General features: G+C 37.9%; 1 protein-coding gene across 1 annotated transcript; it reads right to left on the minus strand.

Annotated features, from left to right (window-relative positions):
- Nucleotides 1-313: 313 nt before the first annotated feature.
- On the minus strand, nucleotides 314-23500 carry BRMS1L (BRMS1 like transcriptional repressor). The gene is made up of 10 exons (XM_062576426.1): nucleotides 23311-23500; nucleotides 15414-15504; nucleotides 14046-14173; nucleotides 11135-11214; nucleotides 9224-9320; nucleotides 8740-8823; nucleotides 5991-6055; nucleotides 4673-4712; nucleotides 3684-3810; nucleotides 314-1885 (listed from the first exon to the last, which is right to left on the minus strand). The coding sequence occupies exons 1-10, from the start codon at nucleotides 23444-23446 to the stop codon at nucleotides 1762-1764; spliced, it is 972 nt and encodes a 323-aa protein (XP_062432410.1). The 5' UTR covers nucleotides 23447-23500; the 3' UTR covers nucleotides 314-1761.
- Between the last annotated feature and the right edge of the window lie 1757 nt (nucleotides 23501-25257).

Raw genomic sequence — 25257 nt, forward strand, 5'->3', positions numbered from 1 at the left:
TAGCACAAACTTTTTTGTACCTTCTATTCTAGAGCACAGGCATTCCTGACAGCACTAAGCTTGCTTTACGAACATCAGTGCAGATTAATGCTTCCATAAAGCTTCTGAAAGAAAAAAAATTCAAAAAACTAAAAAAAAATACAATATACAAAGACTCAAAATTCGAAAGAAAAAAGTCAAGAGTCATTTAAAAGATTTTGGCTTCCTTAAATATTCTTCTCTTTAGGATAAAAGTACAATAGCACCTCCAGGAAGACCAGAAACCCAAAGAGCAAAGCAACATACAAGATGTCCACTACCACAGATCATTTATTTATACACTAAGTTAAAAAATACGAATATTTTATTACAAAAAGTTTATCAAACAACTGTATACATACAGTTAATATTGTTAAAAGCCAACATGTCAATTGATACTTTATGTACATTTGATTAGTAATGTCATACATTTGTAGAAAAGCATCACTCGGCAGAAACCGAAGTATTATTTCAGACATTTGGCATTTGGAAAGTAGTTATCACCTTGCACTAAAAGAGACAAATAATATAGGAATAAACATTTCTATGTTACAATAAAAATACTTATTTGCTGTGATCATTTAAAGCAAATGGATGCTTTCTTTCTCCAAGCAGAGCCATCATAACTGGAGATTAAAGTGCACATAACCAACAGGTTAATAATTCTTCAGCAATCCCACCTATCATTCTAGATGACCCAAGCACATCACAGTAATGTTAAGGATTTAGGATTTTTCTCCGTGGCTTAAACAGGAAGGAAGTACAGCTTTCTAAGATTCATGAAATAATTCTAAGATGAAATAAGTTACACAAATTTGGAAAATAATGTTTGGTGAACAAGTCAGTGTAAATTTGCCCAGATATACAATTTCTGGGGATATATTTTCATTTTGAGAAGATTTATAATATTTCATAGAACTGTGGACAAAACAAGGACAGCATGCAACAATATTTATTTACATAAATACCCCAGCAGTCATCCTTTGTGGGCCACATATAACACAGGTTGGAGCAACACTATCTACTTTATGCATGAGTTTCTGCTAGCAATCTGGGAAAGGAGGAAAAAAAGAAAAAAAAGAAAATTCACCAATGGTTTATTTACTCTAGGCTAGGGTCCTGAACTGCAAAAGTCCTTCTCAAAAAACATACCTTAAAACACTGGCTTTGTCTCATTACAAGCAAAACAATAAACCTTACAAAATATGACACACAGTCAGTACTAGCAGAACTGCCCAGGGCAATTGTTTTAATAAATCAGTCCACTGGCGGTGGCAGGATGCTTATGCACATTGCAAACTATTCAAAAGCAACAGCTGAACAGCCTAAATTTACATCCACATGAGAAGCATGACATGTTCACTGAACTGAAAACAAAACAAGTTGCTGGAAATTGTGGTTATCGCTTTTTTCATGCAAACTGATCATCTCTGATAAAAATTCCTCTTTATTTTTCCCCTTTCATTTTACAAATACGACTTTTAATGAGAAGTTCTGAGCTGTTATACTTGCAGAGCAGACTTCATATCTTAGGCACTGGACCCAATTTAGAGGTAAAGCATCTGTCAACATGATCCTTGGGTTTCTGAAGGCCATCCATATGAAGATTACGTACAGCACTACAAATACACATCCGATACTGCCGAAAATTTATGGGGACACAAAACGCTATTAAATACAACTTTCACCCCATGGCACATCAAGCATGGCAATACCATTTGTTTCATATCTGGTTAGAAATGGTCAGTTGTGATTATGTTTTATTGAATATTTTCCTTTCTGTAGCTGAGAAATATACAGCTTGGACTTGCTTCCATCCGGTCTTTTAAACCAAACTTCGTCATGGTTAATTGTTGTTATTATGGCACTACAGGATGTAAGGGAAGAAGGGGGGCAGGGGATGGAAGAAGGGAGGGGGAGAAAAAAAAAAGATTTTAGAAACAAAATCATGGACCTTATAAACTAAAACCTAACCTCAAAACAGCAGCTGCATTTCTGAACAGTAAATGAAAATATGCATTAACTGTAAATGCCAGGCTCAAGAGATACAGACTGTTTTAAGTATAGTTTTAACAGAGTTCTTTAATAACTGTGCATCTTCACTTATCTTTAGTAAGGTACTTAAGAAGTCTTCATCCAACCACTTCCTCTCTTCCTACAAGGAAGCATCTATATTACAACATCTACAAATGCTTTAACTTGTTAGAACCACCATAGCCACCCTTCTTTTCTTAAAGATTACCCACATTAAGAAGCAGATCTGTTTGAAAACATACTTCCAATTTAAATAATTTCCCGTGGTATCTGGAAAAGAGTTAAACAGACTAAAACCTAAAATTTATAGCAGAAACAAAGCTGTAAAATATACACACTCGGTTGTGAGCAACTATACCCAGAGCAAGAAAAAAAGAAAAAAAAGGCAAAACCTGAATAACTGGATTCAAAGAAGTATTCCCTATAGGAATGATTCAGCTGAGTAGAGTTTACAACAAAAAAGGCTCTAGGCACACCAATTTCCCTCACAGAACCAGTTTTAAGGATATAAATTGTAATTGAAAACTGAAAATAGATGGAACTTAGACAGTGCTAAAGCTGAAAACAAGGACAAGCACTGTATTTCCAGTACAATTTATCCAGGCTAGAAATTTTCTTTTTTTTTTTTTTTTTTTTTTTTTTTTTTTTTTTTTGGCACAGCACCACTGCTATATTCTGCAAAACTACTTCAGAATTTCTTTGTTTCAAAAATATAAATATATGCTCTACTAACAGACCTTTTTTGTTTCATCCCTGAACAACACTGAAACTACTCAAACAGAATCTGTTTCACCACATCATACACAAGGAAGAAAAGACAGACAGCTTTATAGTAAACTACTGCCAGATGAAGTTAACGTTCTCTAATTCATGTTAATTTTCATTGGGGGGGGGGGGGGGAACACCACACACTCGGCTCTACCTGGGTAGTGATTCATATTTAATCAACACTCTGCTCTTTGACTGATTTGCCCCATTTGATAGAAGACATGCATTTCCCTGATACACTTAAATCAGTAGTTGGAAGTAAATGTATTTATATATCCAGCTTTTTAATTTGGCAATATACAGAGAGAAAATACACTGAGATATACACATTCAACTATATTTTGCACTGTTATAAATATAACACTCCTGGAAAGAAACTTTGTAAAGAGAAGTAAATGCTGTAAAAGAAAGGAAAAAAAAGTTTCCAACTGCTTTATTTCTGAGTATCAATGAACAGAAAACAAAGTTTATCTTTAACAGTAGGAAGTATTTTTCCACAATTAAATATTTTCAAGATGGCCAGCAGCCCAATTTCTCAGGGCAACAAAATCCCAAAATGCTAAAAATAAACAAACCAACCAACCAAAGGTTATTCAGAAACTAGTAAGAGCTCTGGAAACTTAAATCCTTAAGAGAGATCCTGACCTGACAAACATTTTGTTACCTTCAATGAGATCCAACCTTTACTGGCCTCTCTTGAAGTCCAGCACTCAACCTTCTGTTTTGATAATGCCTATTTTCCAAGGTGAACTTAAGTTACTGATGTGGCAGTATTTTCAAATAAGCCTTATTCTTCAGTCTCCATCATGTTATTTTTTGCTTAACATCACTGTACAGAAATGCATGAACTGAATAATCTTTACCTTGTAGGACATTCATCTTTCTTATCAATGCATATTGTCTGTCCACGTCCGTACCACTCTCCATCATAATAGAGTCTTCCTTCTTCAGACCTAGCACTGTGTAGATGCTTTTCCAATTTGACAGGTGCTAAAACAATCAATAAAAGCCACTTAATATTGACTTGATCAGTTAGGTTTATAAAAACACTTTCAGTAAGTTGTTCACATACAGCATAAACAACTTTTATTGTCAAAAGTAGCCTTTAACAATTAACTCAATATACCAGAACATTAGAAGCAAGATGTGTTTATTCCCCATCAGCTATATTTAAGTTATATTTCCATTCTCAGGTATCAAGCATCTTCCCTACAATGTTCTAATATCTACAATGTGAGTTTTCAGAAGCAGTGACATAGACAAACCTTCAAATAGCAGATCCCCAAAACTTTTTATCAGGACACTGAGTCATTCACCACAACATGCAAGTAGTAATGCATCATTAAAAGAAATGCACCGTATGCTTGCCTTCTCTCCCTCTTCCTTTTTATTCATGACATTCAAGTAATTACCTCAGTGCCAAGTATCAGCTACCACTCTTTCCCATAACTTTGCCTTTTCAGAGTTGTAGCTTGCACTGAACGCAGCTTTTCAAAAGTTCCTCTAAGATCTAGATGTTTTCAGTTGTCTGACCCACACTGTATAAACATATGTTTATATGCAGTAAGCAGAGCATACTAACATAACCAGTGCAACACACTTTTTAAAGCCTATATTTTTATTGATAATTTTCCACAATTCGCGTGGAATACATAATCTGTCACCTACTGACAAATAAACATCATCAGCAACCAGCTACAAGTCTGAGTACCAAAGAAAGAAAGCCAGATCATATGGTTATCCCACCCCACCCTCTAACAGTATACCGGGCTAAAACAAACGTTATCTGTCTAGGTGCAGTTTGCACCGTGGCACAGGCAAGTTCTGCTTTGTGAAACCAATGTTCACTTACGTTCTGGTTTTACTCTGTGCGGCCCCAGTGTAGCCATTGCCTTGAAACACAAAAGAAGAAAAGTTAGTCAGCATACCTAGTCTTTTTTTCTTTTAACTGCCAAGTTCTATTATGAATATCTGGTCTAGTTCTGTTGCAGTGTAGCTCAAGATACCTGCTTTTACATTCCAAAATGTCAGGCTAAGAACTGACTAATTCTGTTTCCGAAATACAAAGAAAAACCTACTGTTTGGATTCATAAATTATACTCTTAAGCTCAAAAATTCTCATTTGAACTGTGGATCACACTTAATACTGAGTAGGAAAACAAAAAAAAAATACACTTCTAAGATCAAATATCCATTTCTTTTAAATAAATTCACAAAAGGCAAAATCCCAATAGATTCTCCATGTTTGTTGCTGTTTTAAATCATGCCACACAACAGCTAAGAAATCTAAGGCAAAGATACTTTGTCTGCTCCTCTGATGCCCTCAGCAGAGAAGACAGTCAGACAAGTTCTCATGTAGGCATCACATTTTACTTTCTGTTTAGGAAATATTTACAAACATAAAAGCAGGATGCAAAGAGGCTAAAACGATTCCCCAGCAAGTTTCACATTTCACACAAAGTTGAGAGGCACTGATTTTTGCTACAGTAAAAGAGGAAACTTTCTGGTCAAGCAAGGCAAGAATAGCATTTGGTTACACAAGACAGACTAACTTTTCAGTTCACAGTCCCTTCATCAGATCTGTATCATATTGTTAGTTATTTTTTTCAGTTGGTCAAGCAAACTTCTCTTCCTGTAAACCCTGATTCTCTTATAAGCCAAGAAACTTGCAGCCAAAACTTTAGCATATCAAGAAAATGGCATGAGAGGACATAATATAGTAATCTTGATAAAATAAACGATTTACTATGAGAAAGCACACCATACCATATTCAAAAATTTTAATTTAAAACAAAATGCTATTTAACTGCTGAAGAGTCTCTACCCAACTACTTCAGACTATGCAGACTTGTGACAGGCTTGACACAGGCCTTAGGATCAGTTTATCATGGAAAATTATGGATTACCTGTTTTAAGTATAACTTCTCCCACCCCTTCATCAGTTTCCTGTCTGTGATTTGGGCCGAATTGGAACAGGTAACAACAACATAGCTTGAACAGGAATCATTAGATTTTTATTTCTGCAATGGTCAGCTATTTAGAGTGTTGATTGTATCAGAAGCACATTTACGTGTTTGTAGAGGCAGGAGGACTGGACAAAACCGCAAACAAAAAACAAAAAAAAACACCCCAAGCTACCAAAGCCACTGGCATTAACCCTTTTACCTTACCTTCCTTATCGTTGTCCAGTCTTCGAGTATATCAAGGTCTTGCAACATATAAACTATATAGGGGCGTTGAAAAGTTAAGGGATTCTCTTTTAAACAGAGATGATAAAAAACTGTAGAAAATATTAATAGCTCTATTCTGCCAATCTTTCGTACAAGGAATACCTACAGGAGGCAGAAGCTCAAGAGGAAAGAAAAAAGGCAGATCTGTGTATACTTGAAAAGTTAGAAGGGATAAGAAATACATACATATATGTTTATACTATTGGAACTCAACTTAGGGATACTAAATTAACAAATACAACGTAGCCACTCCATCCCTGATGGTAACAAAAGCATTCTATCTACAATATTGCAAGTCAGAATTCAAATTCATTGCAATTTCAATTTGTCACTGCAAATTTGCAACTACACCAGTATCAGCTTTATATAAACACCATTTTCACAGTATTCTGCATCATATTTCTTAGAAGCACCACATCTGAACATCAAATGCATAAAAATCAGTAGTGTAAAGTTAAGCCAAAGCCCCTTCCTTGAACTATCAGCTCTAAAGTACAAATCATCTATTAAACCAATACATGCATTTCAAAACAAAACTATATATAGGATAGCTATACCACTAAAACACTCCTCAATTTTTGTTTCTCAATTCATCGCATAAAAACAATTTAAAAAAGGGAGTTGAGGCCATGAGAGCTTCAAGAAAGGAAAGTTAAAATTAAGCATGTTTAGCTATTTCCAAACATGCTTTCCTCAAAATAGGAAGAATTACAAATCAAGTCACGTAAGATATCTAGCTATTTGCTTTACACAGATCTGCATAAACCAACTAGTTCAAAATAATTTAAGTCATAGGCAGCAAAAAATTAATTTCTTCATGACAAAGGATTTTTCAGTCATAAGTTGCCTAAAGTTACTGAGTTTTTAGATCTAACAGTATATTAATATATTATTTTCTGTTTGAAAGTTTACTCTAAAACAGAAAAGTAGTTCATAATTCACGTAATTTGATGCTATTTATCTTGACTTCCCAACAAGCAGGATGACTGAGAGCTAAAGGTACACTTTCACACAACTTGACAGTGAAATTACCAAGAGTTGAGAAACTAAGCAGACACTTACATCTGCATTGATATATAATACTTAACTCTGAGCACTAGTTAAAAAATACCTCCACTTAACTGCATTTATGACATATCCTAATTTTAAAACAATCATTATTTATTATTTGAATAAAGCATGCCTGGGATGTGTTCCAGTAAATCAGCCATCCTGATTCAGAGTGTCCCAGTCAAAACATAAATCAGGACACATATAAAAAGATATACTAGAAAGTGTAAAAGTGAGTGTGTTAGGAAAAAAAAAAAGGTGATCTTTTGTTATATATATCTTTTCCTTCCCATTTTCACCTCCCCATTAGTGAGGTAATCTTGTCAAAGTAACAGGATTTTGGGGAAAAGCTTAGCAATAAAAATGGCCTTTCTAATATCAGTATGGCCTTATAACATCAGTATTTCGGAACTGGACACTTTTAGGCAATCTCCAGGATTCAGGCAGCTTCTGAACCATCACATCTCTATGCTATAAAAAAGAGGGGAGGGCAGAGAGAAGAGAAGAATGCTCAGGCTGTAAAGACAAGTCCTTCTTTCTCTGGAGAAAGATAATACTGTCTCCTAGGTATTATACTCTATCTTCAGGGTGACACCTTAAAAAGTTTCAACTGTACTGTACGTTCCTCACCAGCTATGAAGAAGTTATCAATGCAATATTTTAAATACCATACTTATTCTACTCCGAAACACCAATAGTCCCAATTCTTGGAATTAGAACTTGCAACTGAAGTGGGTTTCAAGGCTACAGAATTATTCTGAAGTAATAAATCCAGTAAAGCTATCCTGGTATGAAAAGCTAAGCCACACAGGAGAACTTACACAAATCAAGGTTTTTTTGCAAACATAGTATCTATTTTTTCTGCTTTTTCCTTGTACCTGATTGAATTTGACAATGCCCATTACACTAAGAGTACATCTTCCATCAAATTTAGTCCGTTAATAAAATCAGACTCTAGTAACCAGAAGTTACTGCTTATTGATTCATCTTCAGAAGACCTTTTTGTCTGAGCATTACCATTCTTTTGTGAGTTCACAAAAGAAAAAAAAGTACGTGTGTGTGTGTATATATATGCATATGTATGTATGTGTATATATATATATATATATATATATAAAAAAAAAAATAAATCTTTTCCTATCTTTCAATAGAAATCTAAATCTCTCTGTTCTGAACCTCTTCTCCCAGACTGCTTGTCTTCCATGAAAATAGCTGGACTAAGCATGCTTCAAGACACATCCTTCATCACACACCTTGCCTTCCTTAGTACACAGAGTGTTTAATTTAGAGCCTCCTTCCCAATTTACCATATTGAAAAAGTGATAGCAAATACCCAAAATATGAGCCAAATCACCTCTATTTCTTGAAAAGCTGGAGAAAAAACATTTTATAAATACTCTAGAGAGTGACACTAGTAGTTAAAAAGGAGAATCCTAATTTCTATTTTCAGAATAGAATGTGTCATCTAGGTTTCTTTCATCTGAATTAGATTAACTTCTGTCTTCCAGAAAAAAACAAAAACAGCACAGTTTGGGGAATTCATTATCACTTCTTATTGTTATTAATGACATACGTAGCAAGAATAGCTATAAAAAGTGAAACACTACTAGAAAGAACAATGAGTGCAGTAAAAGGATATCTGACACAACAACAGGTTTCTTTTTATCTGGACTAAATGGATCCTTCCTTTTCTTCCTGGACTGTAGTTCATCATTCCACAATTCTGAAAAAGACAGTAATAAGTATGTGCTATGAATCAGAAACATCTGTACATACAGCTCTTTTACAGCAAAAACATTATCTAAAAATTGAAGATACAAAATTTTCTGGCGAGGTGGTGTTTCTTGCCAGAAGGAATGTACTGAATGATTCTGCAGTCCCAGATTAATATTCTCCTAACATACAAGGGATGATGACAATTACTACACCAAAGTTTTAAGTTTTTAAAGTCTTTTTAAGCTTTTAAGTTTTTTTAAGCTTAAATTCAGTCCTATAAAATCTACAGACTAGTTCTGAACAGCATTCTACTGGATAATCTGCAACTCCTCTGACATACTAACTGCACATTCAAGTAATCAGTAGCTACCAGAAGATTAAAACAAAATTTTTCAGTTTCTATCCACCTGAGGTAATGTCAATGCTATGCCGGTCTTCTTCAAGTCTTCGAATCTTCTCCTCCAGTTCACTTTGTACAGTATCATACAACAGAAGCTTTTCACTCTTCAAAGAAAAGAAAACAAAAAAGTTATGTATTGCATTTTTTGTGAATAAGTTCCATCATCCAAATGTATGTAACATGGTATGACATATCAGAAGGAGAAATAGATTTAGGTAGAGTTTTCACAAGCAATAAAATGTATGATATATCCTTCTATCCATTTTTTCAGCATAAGATCCTAGACTCTTAAAGACAGTGCATTCACTTTGTATAAAAATATGGTTACATTTTTCAGCTATGAATAGCAAAAATAGCTAACTGCATACTTTGTACAGTTACATCTCCAGAATAACTGTTCATCTTTTAACACAAATACAATATTTTCCTTATGGGGACTCCATGTTTCTTTAAAGATCAAAAAAGCTAACTTTTTCATTAAAATTCATTTTTAAGCTACCTCCAATAATAAAATTGTAGTATTTTGTGGGGCACTCATCTAATTACTACAGTATTTATTATTAGCATATTTCTAAAGAGCTTAAAAATACCTCCTCACTATAGAAATACTTTATTGCACGCATAAAATAATCTAGGTAGCTGTGAAAGCAAAAATGTCTACTTAAAGCTGTGAAAAACATTCTTACTGCAGTTTTTAGAAAAGTTAGTTCATTAACCCTTTTAAAGGAAGATTTCTGATAATGCCTTCGATGTCAGGTGTATCATTAGCATCTTATATCTAAAAAGACAAATGGAAATGCACCCACATATGAACTTTCTACAGCATTTAACATATTCTAACCTCTCTTCCATCTCTGTTTCAAAATGAGAAAATGAGCTTTGTGTTACAACTGCTCTCATTTACAGTCCTCCATATAGAACTGATAACAGTTACACACTACCTGCACAGACCAGTTATCTTTTCAAAAACAGCACCTAAAACCTCCAAACTCTAAACCAGTGATTTGGAATAAAGCTGGGTTGTGAGCCTCTAGGAAGTAGAATTACTTACTCTTTCATTAGCTCGTACATTTACTGAAACATAAGTAGGAAATGCATTTGACAGTTACGTTGTAAAGTTCATTTAAATGCCAAAGACCTCTTTTTGCAGATTTTTCAGTCCCTTAACGTAAGAAGCAACATGTGACCCTTCATTAGACCTCATGCTTTCACAAGGTATCAACAAAATTGAAGGGTTTTTTTTTTTAAAAGAATTCGTGTATATCCATGTTTCATTGCAATAGTAGGAGCCCTGGACTTCAGTCATACAATTAACCACTCAGAAGAAAATACATTTAAGCAATGGTAATGGGGAGCTGAGGAGGACTATATTGCAAATTTCAGGATCTCAGTAGCTATGTTACCAGATCAGAGAGAGATACATGTATTTGTACTAGAGTACCCAGTATCCAGATACTTAAACAGAAAGGTTTATATTCAAGAAGAAAAATCTATTTTTCCAGTAACTGCTTTTGAAATGACAATTATATCACTAGCTGTCCAAGACGTCATAAAAAGTAAGACTTCTTTTTTCCTCTGCGAAAATGCAAGGTGTATTTTGCTAAAATTCTGGTAGCCATTTTAGTTACTGTTCTATAAAATTATATAACAATAGTTGCCAGGTAAAATTTAACCTCTAATAAGATCCTGTCAATGACAACTAAGAAACTTTAGCTATACTTATATGCAAAGCCACTCTAATATAAAGCTAATTTTGACATGCTTTGAACAATTTCTTTAGTGGAGTGAAATATCAGAAGACAATTGCATTAAAATAGCAAATAATAGCAATATCAAAAAAACATACACTGAACTTTGAAAGTTTGACATAATAGAAGATAGATGAGATCAGCTATCAATTTAAAGTAGCTGGCACTACCTCACAGTGCTGTCGAGAGGCTTGAATTTCACATTCATACTTGTTCTTCACAGATTCCAGACAAAGCTCTCTATAGATACCTGTAATCAGACAAATTACAGCAATATTACTAGTATATTATTAGTAGCTAATATCTGACTTCAGAATTCCCTTTTAAGATTGCCTGCAAGTCTCAAAATATGTATATACTTGAAAATGCAAATATTTATTAAGCACTTATAGTGGCTGGCTATTCTAAAGAATAAAAATAGCTCTAAAAAAGTAAGCTCTTAAATCTGAAGATCTGAAGACAATAAATGCTATTTATGGCCTCCCCACCCTGAGTCTACATATTTTATCAGCTGTCATGTGACCTTGCAAAATAGGTCTATTTCATATTTCTGACCACATTATCCTGGATATCCTCAGTTTATCCTGGATATTCTCAGTTTTCAAATACAAAGTGCTCAACAGCATCTTTATTTTCTATTCAGTGTTCTAAATAATGTTTTGGGTTTTTTAAAGAGCTAAAAAAAAATAGAATAGAAGAATGTCCTTGTACAAATTAATATAATGGAATAAGGCTTCTGTCACAAATCTCCACCCTAATAAATCTTATCGATGAACAAGATTCTGCTCCATACTTAGCAATATCTTTCTTGTGAAACAAAAGCTACTACTTCTGAATATTAGAACCATTTCTTATACATCCCTGAAAATGTATCCACCAAGCTGATAGCTGAAAAAAGTCTGAACAAGACCTGGAAAAGTAATATGTGGCAAGCGCAAATACAACATGATTTAATTCTTTTAAGGTACAAAATATGCAAATTGTTCCAGAATACCATCTTCACGAGTTAACTTTACACACACTGGTGCTGCCTAGTAACGAGAAAGCACTCAGCAAAAACAACTTTCCTTAATAGTTCAGCTAACTATAAATGAATACAAGACCAGAGCAACAATATTGTTATAGGCAGTTCCTCTGAAAAACAAACCACAAAGTATTAAGTCAAGCATCTTTCTTGTATGAAGTCACTTTTGATGAAGAATTTAAAGTGCTGTTTTCTTTCATCAGCACATTACAGTTCCCCACCACCATCATTACTTCAGCATCCCAGTCTGACTGACATATCCAAGTCTACCAATTTATAATCACTGCATATTTCCCTGAAATCAAGCAGTGTGGGTATGAACACCTCCAGAAGAAAGAAAAAAAATCCCTGACTTGCTGAAATAGTAAAGATCCACATTCTGTGCTAATAGTGCTCACTGACCTGAAGGACAGAAAAGCCAGTCATCTGTTCTTCTGTCACAAAGGCAATTACATTCATAGTTCAGCTAAATTTATTTTTCTCTCACCATCTTCAAGGCCGAAGAGGGTCCTCAGTGGTTACTTGCTGGGACTCAAGCCCTCTACTACCCAGTTCTGTCAAGGCCTTCACACAGTAAGAGCCAACAAGCCCGTCCTGCATTTTCTTGATTTCATTATCCAAGTCTCTCCTGAATATTTTTCTGTACCCAACTAAGTTGATTGGGGGGGGGGGGGGGGGGACAAATCTGATTTTTAACCTCAGCTTCAAGGAAACTTGTAGCATTTACCCTCGGCTCTGTTATACATTAGAGCGTGGATCTTCACTGCTGTCAAAGTTTTGAATCAGGAGAATTTCAAATAGTCTAACTCTCCACACTCTACATGAAAGTACTGACAGACAAATTTAAAACTGAAAAATCAAAAACCTAGATTAGGGTTGTTTTCATGTCAAATCTTCTGAGAACGCTCTGTGAAGCCTGAGAAGACTAACAAGGATTGAAAAAGTGTGAAGTAAATTTTGGGTAACAATATTAAAACTCAGAAATTCTGAGTCCCCCGCCAAAGTAGGGAAAGCTATATGGGGAAGACGAGGGAAAATGTGATAGACCTAAAGACTTTAATTCCTTTCACAGCCTGAAGGCAAAAGCACCAAGGAAGAGATACTGAGCAGCACTGAAGTAGCACCAGTATTACGCAAAGTATAAGCAGGCTTGTCGTCTTCTAGTTTGGTGGCATTCTGCTTCTGATGGATCTCTTAGAAAGGACATTGGCGTGGCTTTTCTGGCTAGACAGATCATGACTGTCTGCCTTCAGCTCTTTGACAGCCTGTGTTAGGTAACCTCTAGACAGCTGAATTACTGCAAAAAGAGTCAAACTACGACTTGAAAAGACTTTACAACAGAGGAGTACAGAACTTTGTCTACCTTGAATACTACCATTCCATAAAACTATATTGTTATGTCCCAGAAGAATAAAAAAGTTGTCTGCTTCTTCTACTAAGATAAAAGCTTCAATAATTAAAACACAACTTAGATAAAATCTGCCACTGACAAGAGTTTTCTTCCTTCTCAAGACTGGGACAAGAAGATGGGAACAGAGGAATAGCAAAGAAAAAGAAGAGCAGGAAAAACATAAGCATCTAAGATGACAAGAATGAACTGGCAGGCACTTCATGAGATGACATCTACACATCTCTTCATTTCACCTGTGACAAAGAGCTGCAGATCTAATCTCAAATTTTCTAACTAACTACAGTGATCACTGTTCTTAATTCAGCAATTTTGCACCAACTAAGCAAAGACAGTCAGACATTAAATGAAACACAAGTATGCCATATTTTTGGTGTGATGTTTTCAGGTAACTCATGCAAAGACATAAGCAACAAAGTATTTTGAATTGGAAAATAGTTACGTTAAAAAATAAAAGCATGTCACACTATCTCTACCTTTAAAAAAAAACCCACTCCTTTAACTATTTGAGGGGAGAGGAGGGAAACAAACAAACAAAAACCCCACTCCTTTAACTATTTGAGGGGAGAGGAGGGAAACAAACAAACACTTACAAATGCATAACAAATCATAGATCATTAAAACAGAAACACTCGTTTTACATGCCCACCTGCCACCTTTGTTCGGATTTGCATATTTTCTTGCAAAGCTGCCAATGGTTCTAAGTACTCAGGTGCTTTTCCAGCTATGACCTCTTGTAGTTTTGCATCCACTTGGCTTAATCTTTCTTTGTAAAGTCTTAAAATAAAATAAAATAAAAAAGCAAAGAAATTAGACAAGATATTTTTAACAGAACTATTCTGCATCTATTTATTAATGCTATAGCACACCCAGTGAAGCAAAGAAATTTAAGATTTGTTACCGTTTGCATTTTCCAATATATATTTTACTTTTGAAAAATATTCCTCATGTCTATTAAGCCTTTCTGGAAAATACGTGCAACCAGTAAGAAGTGTAGAAAGTAGAGATAAAATGAAATGCATCTCCATCTCTAAGGGTGAAGAAAAATTTATATGGCTAATAGGTGTAACATGGAGCAGGCAGTAAATCAACAAGAAAGAGGACAAGAGCGGATGTTAAAATGCGTAAGAACAATGACACTTTTGCCATGGTAGGGGAAAGGCAGATGTTTTGTGGTTAGAAATTCCTACATTCACATGTTTGCTTCCAATCTAAGGAAAAGACAGGGAGGCTTTTACTGAAGCTACCCTCATTGCGGTGTAAACCCACATACATACTATCACAACTGTCCTGGGATGAGTTGTAACTGACATCTCCTATTCTTACCAAATGGAAATGGAGATGTTAGATACTTACATTTTACTTGATATCCATTCTTTCTATGAAAGCTGGTATTTACTGCCAATGTGAAGAGATTTGCTTGATTTTTGAAAAATTTAATTCAGTATCTATTACATGCATGTCAATCACAATAAAGCTCCATTCTTTACAACTGATGACTTAGATAAAATGTTATATGGGAGAATCATTAACATAATCCGATCATCCTGTATTCATTTTTACCACGTACTCTATATCAGAAGTTGTAGCATTAAGGTAACACATATAATACAGTTGGTATATGCTCAAGAACACAGCAGATCTTATCCATTTATACAGTTTACACTGCTTTGGGCCAGCGACACTTTTTTTTTTTTTTTTTTAAACTTAAGGTACATAGCTAAGCTATGAACTATACAGAAAAAATTCACATATATTGATGCACGCAGACCTACTTGAAGCAAGGCTTCAGAACTATTCTTACAGCAAAACAATAAAAATTACATTCATTCCTGTCAGAGCCCCAAAGCAGAAAAAGCACTCCGAAGCAACTGCAAGCAAATCATTTTAGAACTACTAAAGATTATTTTTCACTAATAATAGCATCAATAAATATGACAAAACCCTTACCCCTTGCACACAATATTCTGACAAAATGGATCCTCAAATGAGGCACTTAAAACAGTAAAATACTTACTGGTCTTTAAGGTCCGTAAATTGCTTTTCAAGATTGGACATTTCATCTAAACACTCCATTCTTCTTCTTTCACAGTCCTCATCATCCATTTCTAAAAAAAAAAAAAAAAAAAAAAAAAAAGGAGGGGGGGGGAGGAGAGGAGAGAGAGTTCAATTCACTTGGAACAATATAACCAAATAAACTGCTTCTAGTGAATTTGAGGTCTGAATTAGCCATAAATAGAGTATCCAAAAGGGAAAAATAAAGAAAAATCAAGCTAGCTAATAAAATCTTAGCTTTTAGAATGCCAGAAAAAATTAGCTCACAGCAGATTATTAGAAATCATTTGCCTACCAAATGACAAGTAAGGTTTAATTCTAGAAAAACCCCTATAAACAAAAATCCATCTTCCTCAAAACAGAGAACAAGGTCATTAATTAAATTTCATGACTGATAATGCAAAGTGTACCTGAAGAGCGTGTGAAACAAAAATTAAACATTGAAGAGCATATCAGACAAAAGGCAGCACTAATCATGAGACATTATTAGATGTCATTGAAAAGTCAAGTGTACTCTGAGTTAGTAGGAGCAAAAGCAATCTTTGGAAAGTAATCACAGTTCAAATGTTGTATTTGTCACAAATAATTCATGGTTTAGCTGTATTAATATCCATTACAAAGAAATGTAATGCTTAGGTTTCATCCTATTCAATTGTGACAGTTCTTTGAAGCTGAAATATTCATGTTGAAATATCCGAATTTCATCTTAATGACCATTTAATGGTTGCATTTTTAATAATACAGTTCTTAATAGCAAAATCTGCAAAGTCTAAAAGTTTTCAGAAATATTATTTTATATGCCATCAAGCAGCAAGAGCAACTAACACAAGTTCTTCTAAAGTTTGTTTTAATTTTATGGTCCTGAATTTTTTTAGGTTTAGCTAACAAACGGAAGTATACGATACATGTTTCAAAATTCAATAAATATCTACTTTTTGGGCAATATTTTTGCCAATTGTCACATAGACATTTGATGTTACTAAGCAACAATCATTTCCTCCATAGCTTTTTCTTAGGTTAGGAAACAGAAAAGTCATATTTGTAGTAAGAAGTAGCAGTACACATTCACCTTCAAGCAACTGTTTCAGAAAGTTGAATTAAAACTTTAACTTTAGTTTTCTTTTGTCAAAGAAAGCATTATTTGCCATTTTTCTTCCTTCCATGATGAATTAGGTAAGTTAAAAGTTGGAAGGGAGTCCCCCAAAACGAAGAATTTCTTGCTTCATTGTTCTCCATAGTCAATCTCAACACTGCTCTTTCTTAGATTTACCAAAGCATCCCTTGAAAGGACTAAAGGAAAGATATCTCAAGAGATGCGTATAGCAAGCAGTCAGCATACGATGGAAGAGGAAACTGCTGAATGTCGGAGACATGCATTTTCTGCTGCAGTGCAGCAAGCATGAAAAAGAATTAAAGTTTAACACGAAAATTCTGTTCCTATCATCAAGAGATGCCAGTTTACAAGCTATCAATGTACCCAGTGCTTCACTAAAAACAGTCCTCCACAATAAAGACTAAAACTAAGCTACAAAATTCTCCTCTTTCCCACCTATCGTCTGCTAATCTTGCCCTTTTGATACTGTAAAAAGGAGGGAAGCGAGAGTGTTAAGCTGTATTCAGAATCTAGAGCTGCCCCAAAACTGCTTCAGAGCAGCAAGATCTGCAGGAAAAACTAACTATGCAGCTCTCGATGGTCACAGTACAACTAACCATCTACCAGGAAGAGATGGGATGCAGAAAAGCAAGCTGTAAGAACTACACATATGAAAAGCCCTAAACTCTTGAATCTCGTGACAGTAGCATGCAAAGGCAGCAGTGAAACATTTCATTTTTATACGGCTAGATCCTTCATCAGTCTCTCCTCTACACAGGATGAATGTCATTCTCATGGCTGCAGTGCTGCCGATGACATCAGGCCACATGCTCAAGCCAGAACTTATTCCTCAAGCCTCAAGTATTCTTGGCTGACTTTAACAAGCCAAAAAGTTACACCGCAGAGCCACGCAAGCAGGAAGGAGCTGGGGCTGGCCTGGTGCAAGGAGGGCACTTAGGAGAGGAGGGGCTGTCCTCAGGTGGCTGCATCTGACTAAGCAGTTACTCTGCCAGGAAAAACTGCAGATCCTGGCAGAAAGGAAAAAAGGAGTCTGGAACCAAGTAGATATGGTCTGGATTCACTCTTCCAGACCACAAACAACTCTGAGCTCCTCCAGAGCTCCTCTGCTGCTGCCTCGGTTTGAACAGCTTTACACTGCTCTTACACCAACTACAAAAAGCAGCATTCAAGTCTTCATCCTCACTGGTTTGCAAAAGAGTACGGCAATTTGCCACAGCAATTTAAAAAAGGAATAGCTTCAGGGCCCACATATCAACTCCCTGCCTTGGAGGACCTGATTAACTCAGATCTTCTTCTCAAACTTCTTGATGCAAGAAGTTTACTACAAACTTACTTTTATTGAAACTATCACAAGCTTTTAAAAGGAAAAGAAACACATTAGATCTCTCTGCTTGGATACGAGACCTTACAGACAGTGGAGTAGTATTTATCTGTACTGCTATTGTACCTAGGAGTCCAAGTCAAAGACTTGCAGTTCATCACAGTAGTCAGTAGAAAAAAAAATAAAGACAGCCTTTACAAAGTTTTAAAATACGGAACAGCCTGTAGCATTTGAAAGCAGAGAGCACAAATTTAGAGACAAAACTTTAGTCAAAACTTAAGAGACAAAAAAAAGGTTTAATGCTTAGTGCACTGGGAGGGGCAAGGGAAAGAAAATATTAGGCTGTTAAAAAGATAGTATTTAAAATATAGTTTTCAAAAATATAGCAGACTCTGAAACCCCAGAATAAGGCTGAAAATCTGATTAAAGAGCTAAATTTTATTTGGCTGTCCAAAGTAATACTGAAGCCAGAATTGATTGGGCAACTTTCAACTTGGCCAGATTTAAGGAATGGGGCAGTCATACAACTTTGTAAGTTGTCTAAATCATTTACATGCTATAAAAATAAAGCTTCTCTAAATTTTGAAGGAACCTTCTCATGAAGCCAGACAGCAATGAGAACTGGGATCTAGATAGTTCTCCCACATTATTCTCAAGCTGTAATACATCCCATACGTTCCCAGCTACACACAGGGCTCTAAAGTAACTCCTTCAGAAGTTTTGTCTTAAACGAACACGAATTTTATTGCTTGTGTATGCCTAGGGATGACAAATCAAAGAAAACAGATTAGAACTTTAACCCTTTTGGAGGTCAATGCAACACCCCTGTGGGAGGAAGAGACTTTTTATTTTCTGTTATAAGAAAACGATAATGTAATTGTATCTGAGAACTCAGTCTGCCCTTGTAGATACTGAAATAAAACACAGCTCTCATTTCCTCTCAGCTTTGTATACATTCAAAAAAATGACTTTCTACTTGGAAGGCTACATTCTACCTGTAACGGATGCTAAATGGCAATTCACATGCTAAATTGACCTTCAATTGTTTCACCTTTATTCTATTAATCAATTTCAATAAGATTCATAAAACTATAAAGATTTTCAGAGACAGGAAATATCTTTAATAGACCATTCCCCACTACTACTTCCAGAAAGCCTATTTAAACAGCATACAAATTGGAAAACACACAGTCCTGAAAGAGTGAGAGATTTTAAGATCAAATCTCATGGCTTTCCATCACTAGAGAGTAAGTATTCCTCATTTTATATTAAAACACTAGCTATTAGGCCCAGACTGTCTCAACATTTCAGAGGTCCCATGAAGTTTCACACTGCACAAAGTATTTGCAGCAATATTAAAAAGAAAAAAAAAAAAAAGAAACACCTTCTCCTGCTATATCCAAGTAGTCCCACTCAGAGTAACTAGGGCAGCCTGGTTTAAAGGCAAGAAAGAAAGAAATAGTTCTTAAAAATGTAACAGCGCCTAAAATAGCTTTTCTATAAGCGGTGGCCTACATATAAGTGTTCCACAAAATGTCCAAATCCTCATCTGGGATGGTCAGCATAAGTTGTGGTTTTACTCATACCAAAAAGGTTATTCCACACCCTAGTCTATAAAATCCATATACTAAATATATATTATCAAAAGAAACAAGATAGAAATAGCACCAGTTCTCAAGGGTGAGTTATGCCAGTTTTCTAACTGCATCATTTACTCTCAGGCACCTACTGAAAAAAAAAAAAAAGTTAAAAGTAAATAAAGCAAATGATAGATTTAAGAAGAGATTTTGTAGGATTTTTTTTTTTTTTTGGTCTTTCTTATTGAATTTAATTAAGACATATTTCTTACTTTGCTTATTTTTTAAAACTGTAGAAGCAAGTTGGTTCCATGGGATATGTTCATATTTGTCACGACATTAAGACAAGTATGTAACTTCCTGTAGTCATTGCTATTTAAGTTTCTCCTTGAAAGCATTTCTTGGTAGAATGCTGTAGAAATTATATGGAAGGTTTCTTGTTTTGTTTTAAAGAACCATTCATAGATTATATTCACTTAAAATAAGAGTTTCTCCTTCCTCCCTGCAGTGCCAGAAGAAACCAAGACAATTCCAAGACAACACAATTATTTGCCTTCAATAAAAATCAACCAAACTGTGGGCACACAAACTTCAAAATTTGCCTTTTAGAATATTAATTTGCAAAATTAAAAGAGTAACATCAAGTTTAAAAAAAAAATGAACCCATATCAAAATCAGTGGCTGGAACTCAGAAACCAATTCTCTCTTCATTAGAGCCAGGGAATTGAAGAAGAGAAAAGTTTACTTCTCTCATACCAATCTCCCTCTCTCACACAGCAAAAGATATTTTTCATTTCTTATTCTGACCAATCTAAAAACAGGCACTCCCAGACAACATCTAACTACAACACAAACTGAAAGTCTAAAATAGGCTGATTAGCAGGGATTATCACCACAATGCAGCTCTTAAGATCTCATCCAGGAGTCCTTTACCATGTTGTGTCCCACCCAGTCACTGCGTAATAAACATTTTAAGCTTGTATTCCCCCTTTACACTCTGTATGTTTTCCCTTGAAAGACTTGACAAATTTCACTCTTGAAGTACATACAGAGGTACTTCTTGAAAAATAGTTGCATTCAGAAGGGGCGAGCTGTCTCTGTGAACTTCTTACTCAAAATACAGTATCGTCTTTTTATCCCATGGATAAAATCCACGTTGAAAGTATCCATTTTTTATTAAGTCACATCTGAAAGAAACAGAGCAGGCTGTTGTGCAAACAAGGACATAAGCAGATGTGCTTTTTCTAGTTTAAGATATGATTACCTCACCTGCAGCTGTTTGTCTCAATACCCTCACTCAAGCTTGCCTTTCTTCTAGCATAACCACCAGCACACATGGATACTGCATGAGTTTCACCAAAGCACCCTGAGACAGTTTAAAAACAAGACCCACAAAAAATGCTTAAACTGGATCATTTTGGCAGAAATAAGGTAAGGGCCCAACTGTTTACAAATGCTATGCCCACACTCATGCTTCAGTATAGAGCCATAGCAGTTTTGAAGATTGGCCCAGCTTTGCATGCACTGGGTTATTTTACAGCACTTTTGGTAAACACACACCAAATTCTTTCCCTATCAAATTAACCCTAAAGCTTCATTGCAGATACCTGTCAAATGTGCTCAAATACCTATGGAGAACAAAAGGTTCTGAAACAATGACCTGTCTGTCCTTGAGGCAGCTTCCAAAGAAGCATCTTTGGTTCAGAGTACCAGGCTACATAATCTGACATGAAACTCTAAATACTTTGGAAATGTATGGCCCTCAGAACTATCCACTTTGAACTACTTACCTGTTTTTATTTTCCCAACTTATTTGCTTATATAGACACCAATAAAATTGTGCTTATAATAATTTTGCTTGTTTTTGCAAGACTACACCTGGATGTGGTCCACAGTTCACTGCTTGAAGAGGTTTCTTGCACTCTATCACATTCAGAGAACCAAAATACTCCTTCAGAAAAGGGAACACCTACAATTTAAGAAATCGCTGTTCCAGAAGACCTCTTATCAAAACCCATGCAAGTCATTAGTCCCAAATTCAAGAAAAAGTGTAGATGTCAGGCTGACTCACTTAAATCGGAGGTATTTATATATTCTTACCACAGAAGCCAATCTAAACATGCGTTAGTTTACAAAGTCCCTAGTTCCTCCCACAGTAACACACTGATTTACTGAGTCATTTTCACATAATACATTGGAAGAAAACTATTTATCTTCTCGTATGGGTTATTTTTCTGGTAGTTTAGCATGCAAAGCCCCAAGAAGCACTGGAGATAGTGCAACAAAAGAGGACAGGAAAGTATGATGTACCAGGAAGGATGAGTAGGGAGGAGAGGCAGGACTATAGCAGCCTGCAATTTGATTTGTGTGAACAGCCATGGACCAGGACCCTATGCTATAAAATGGAGTTCAACCAGCAATTTTTCCAGCTCAAAGGACTGGGGGTGGGGGGAAACAGGGGTAGGGAATGAGGAATTGGGTGGATGAGTAAGAAAAACAAACCCCAAAAACATAAAACTCTGTATGAACTGTGGGCAGATTACCTAGATTAACAGATTAACCAAGGCCTCTACTGGAAGAACACCTCTTTTCCAGCATGAGCGTTAACTCGGAGCCAGGCCTGAGGGCACAACTATACTCCCTCCCAGTACAGCAGCTGCACTTCCCCAGCAATGACTGAGTCCTTGCTACTTCTGTGGAGCCAGCTTGGCTGTCTCTGTACCACACTCAAAGTGCTCCAGCACCATGTTAGCTCATGCAGAGCCCAGAGCATGATCATCCTCTGTTAGCCCATGGGGGTTCCCAGAAACTGAAGTCATATGGATATGGGGGTTCCCAGAAACTGAAGTCATGTGGATATGGGAGCCATAGGGCTTTTCATCCAAGATATCCCAGATCTTACAACATCAAATAATTAAGGATTTAACTGTACACTGAGAATTTTAAACACACTTAGGTACAACAATCGCTGGTCCATATAAATAGCAAAAAATGTGATTTCACAGCTAACTAGTCTAATTTATGTTTTAGACCCCTTCCACAGCACCAAGCCTGGCACACACACAACTCAGAGTGCACATACAAGCATGGGACAGGATCACGGCAGACTAAACTACCAAAAACACGCCTCAGGACCAGAGATTCTCCGTGTTTTTCAACCATTTCAAGTGACAAAGATCCTGCACAGACCTGTCGCTACCCAGGGAGCCCTCGTGATCTCAGACTAGCAGCGTATGCATTCGCTCATCAGTACTCCATCAGGCCATCTTATAACTCAGCTCTTAGAACTGTAAGGGACACCAGAACAGATAATAACTTTCTTCCAGCACAGAGAAAACGGAGAAAAGGCAGTGCTTTTAAAGCCTGGATTCCACACACTAACATCAAGCCGTGCCTACAGCCCAGATGAAGTTGGAAAACTTGTAAGAAAGAGAAGGAGGCGGTTTGAGCAGCGCAGAGGCACGAACGCTGGGCAGGGGCGGCAGGCGGTACTGGCACGGCTCCCAGTGCCCCTTCCTTCAAAGGGAGGCCTCAAGGGAGAGGGAGCCGGTCCCGCTGAAGCTCACGGCTCTGCGCCGAGTCGCCAAGGTGTTTTACACCAGCCCGGGGCGGGGGGCGGGCGGGCTCCGCGCACACCGCCCGCCGGGGGTGGGCCTAGGGCGAGCGCCGCGCCCCGCAGCGGCCGGCACCTCCCTCCCCGCCCGCCCGCCTCCCTCCGCGGCCCCGGCGGCCCGAGCAGGGGCCGGCCACAGGCCGCTCTGCCCTCAGCGCGGAGGCGCCGGCGGCTGCGGCAACGGCCGCGGCCCGCTCCGGGCCCGGGGGCTTCCCCCGCGGGCGGCCGCGCTACCTGAGCTGTCCCCTTCCTCGGACACCGAGGAGCTCTCGGTCTCCTCCTCCTCCGAGCTGCTGCCCTCGTTCTCCCCGTAGTCCACCTCCATCTCATCGTGGTTGTTCTCCTTCTTCTCCCGGGAATGGACCGGCATCGTCCCCGCCGCCGAGCGCCGGGACTCCCCTTCCCGCCGCCGCCGCCGCTGCCGGCCCCTCCCCCGCACCCGGCGGGCGCAACCTACCCCGCCCGGCGCGCCCTCCGCCCCCTCCCATTGGGCGAGCCGCGGCCGGGGGGCGGGCTCTGCCGCCGCGTCGCCAGGCTAGGTTGGCCGGAGCGCGAGGCACCTTGGGAGTTGTAGTCCGCCGGCTGCGTTGCGGGGTGGGGGGGAGGAAGCCGCCATGGGGTGCTGGGGCGAGTGGTGGGGCTGCGGCTTTTCCGCTCGCCCTCCCCGTTCCCGGGGCACCCTCGGGACTGCTTTTTACTGAAAGGCTCCTTGGGGGAGCGTGGGGATATCTATGGGGGGCGTCCCCGGCTGGTAGTAGAGTGGGGGGGGGCTGGGCCTTGCAGGCTGGGCCCTGCACTGCCGCCCCCAAACTTTCATATCGCGTGACATATTCTAAATTAAATTAGACTTAATTTAGTCCCTTAGAGCAGGCAGCAGCCAGTAAGAGCGGACGTGAGAAGGGGTTTTAAAGACGTGCTGCAATTTGTGCAGCGCTGGGATAGGTTTCATGGGTTTGCATAGCAAATTGAGTATTTTTCTAGTTGTTTGCTAATTGCCACGAATTGCGCTGCATGTGGCGTGCTGAACAGGAGCGGCACTTGCGGGAGCAAGCTGTCCGAGCCTTTGCCTTCATACCTGCAACTGCTAGCTTCACTGGAGGACACACATGTGCGCAGGGAAGTCTGGCAGGGATTGCAGGAGTCATGAAATACGTGGTCACGGCCTGCGAGAGGCAGCGGCAATATCACGGAGAAACTCTCTGAGGGTGTACAAACTCTCAGCCAGTTTGTGTAGCACTGGCTGAGTTTTTAAGTTTGGCTCAGGTTTTAATAGCGCTGTGCATCCCGGTGATGTGCCATGACATTGCTCCAGTGAGACATTAAGATTGTATTGCCAGGCAGTAGCATTTCTCTGGGCCAAAAGATCCAGATCTAGTCACTCTCTGCAGTCTGGAAGGACATGTTATACAAATTGTATTTTCGGGCAGTTAGAAACCACTGAGCTTCCCTATAGACTTCAACCTCTGTAGCAATAGTTACCTTATCTGCCATAACCATTGCTGTTGGTTAGTCATTTTGTTTTTTCTCAAGCATCCCATGTCTCTGCATATCCAAAGCAACTCATTTTCCCCCATGCCTGCAAGGTAATATGCACTGATGTGCCACCTCTTCTCCAAGAGCACAAGTGAAAAGACTAATGTGATGATAGTCGTTGAAGAGAAGAAATATTAGACAAGACTAGCCACCTCCTATCTTTCAGTATTCAAACTCAATCCCTTCCTTTTCAACCCGTGCCAGCATTGTTCTGGTTTTCCCTGGCGTTTTAGCTAACTGGGGGCCAAGGAGAACTTGTTATGCTTCCCCACACCTTGACTTAATCAATAATGACTCTTATAATTTTACAGGTATCAAACACCTATAACTTTTAAAAGCACCCAGCGTACACAGAAATTAATATTCTCTTAGATCTGTAATACTAGGCACCTTTAATCGCTGAAGAGGCACATTCCTACCTCATGCCTCCGCTTTCACGCCCCAAGGGCCCCATCAGGCCTTCCCCTCGCACCTGCCCCCGGGGCCTGTCTTGCTCCTGCAATGGCAGAGGCACAGCCAGGTGGGCCTCAGCCAGGGGCAGTGCCACCACCAGACATGTAGTTTTAAAAATTAGAAGTGGTTATTAAGGAAATGCATAGTAAGCTGCTGTTCCTTTGAACTACTGTGAGGAAAGTGTTAGCAGTGGTA

The sequence above is a fragment of the Rhea pennata genome, chromosome 5 (genome assembly GCF_028389875.1).
Source record: "Rhea pennata isolate bPtePen1 chromosome 5, bPtePen1.pri, whole genome shotgun sequence".
Taxonomy (NCBI): domain Eukaryota; kingdom Metazoa; phylum Chordata; class Aves; order Rheiformes; family Rheidae; genus Rhea; species Rhea pennata.

Excerpts from the sequence above, each read along its gene's own strand:
- BRMS1L (XM_062576426.1), bottom strand. The coding sequence starts at position 23,446 with ATGCCGGTCCATTCCCGGGAGAAGAAGGAGAACAACCACGATGAGATG. Across the intron at positions 11,215-14,045 it reads AATCCGAACAAAGGTGGCAG|GTATCTATAGAGAGCTTTGT; the intron begins GTGGGCATGTAA and ends GTCTGATTACAG. Across the intron at positions 3,811-4,672 it reads GCACAGAGTAAAACCAGAAC|CACCTGTCAAATTGGAAAAG; the intron begins GTAAGTGAACAT and ends TGATTGTTTTAG.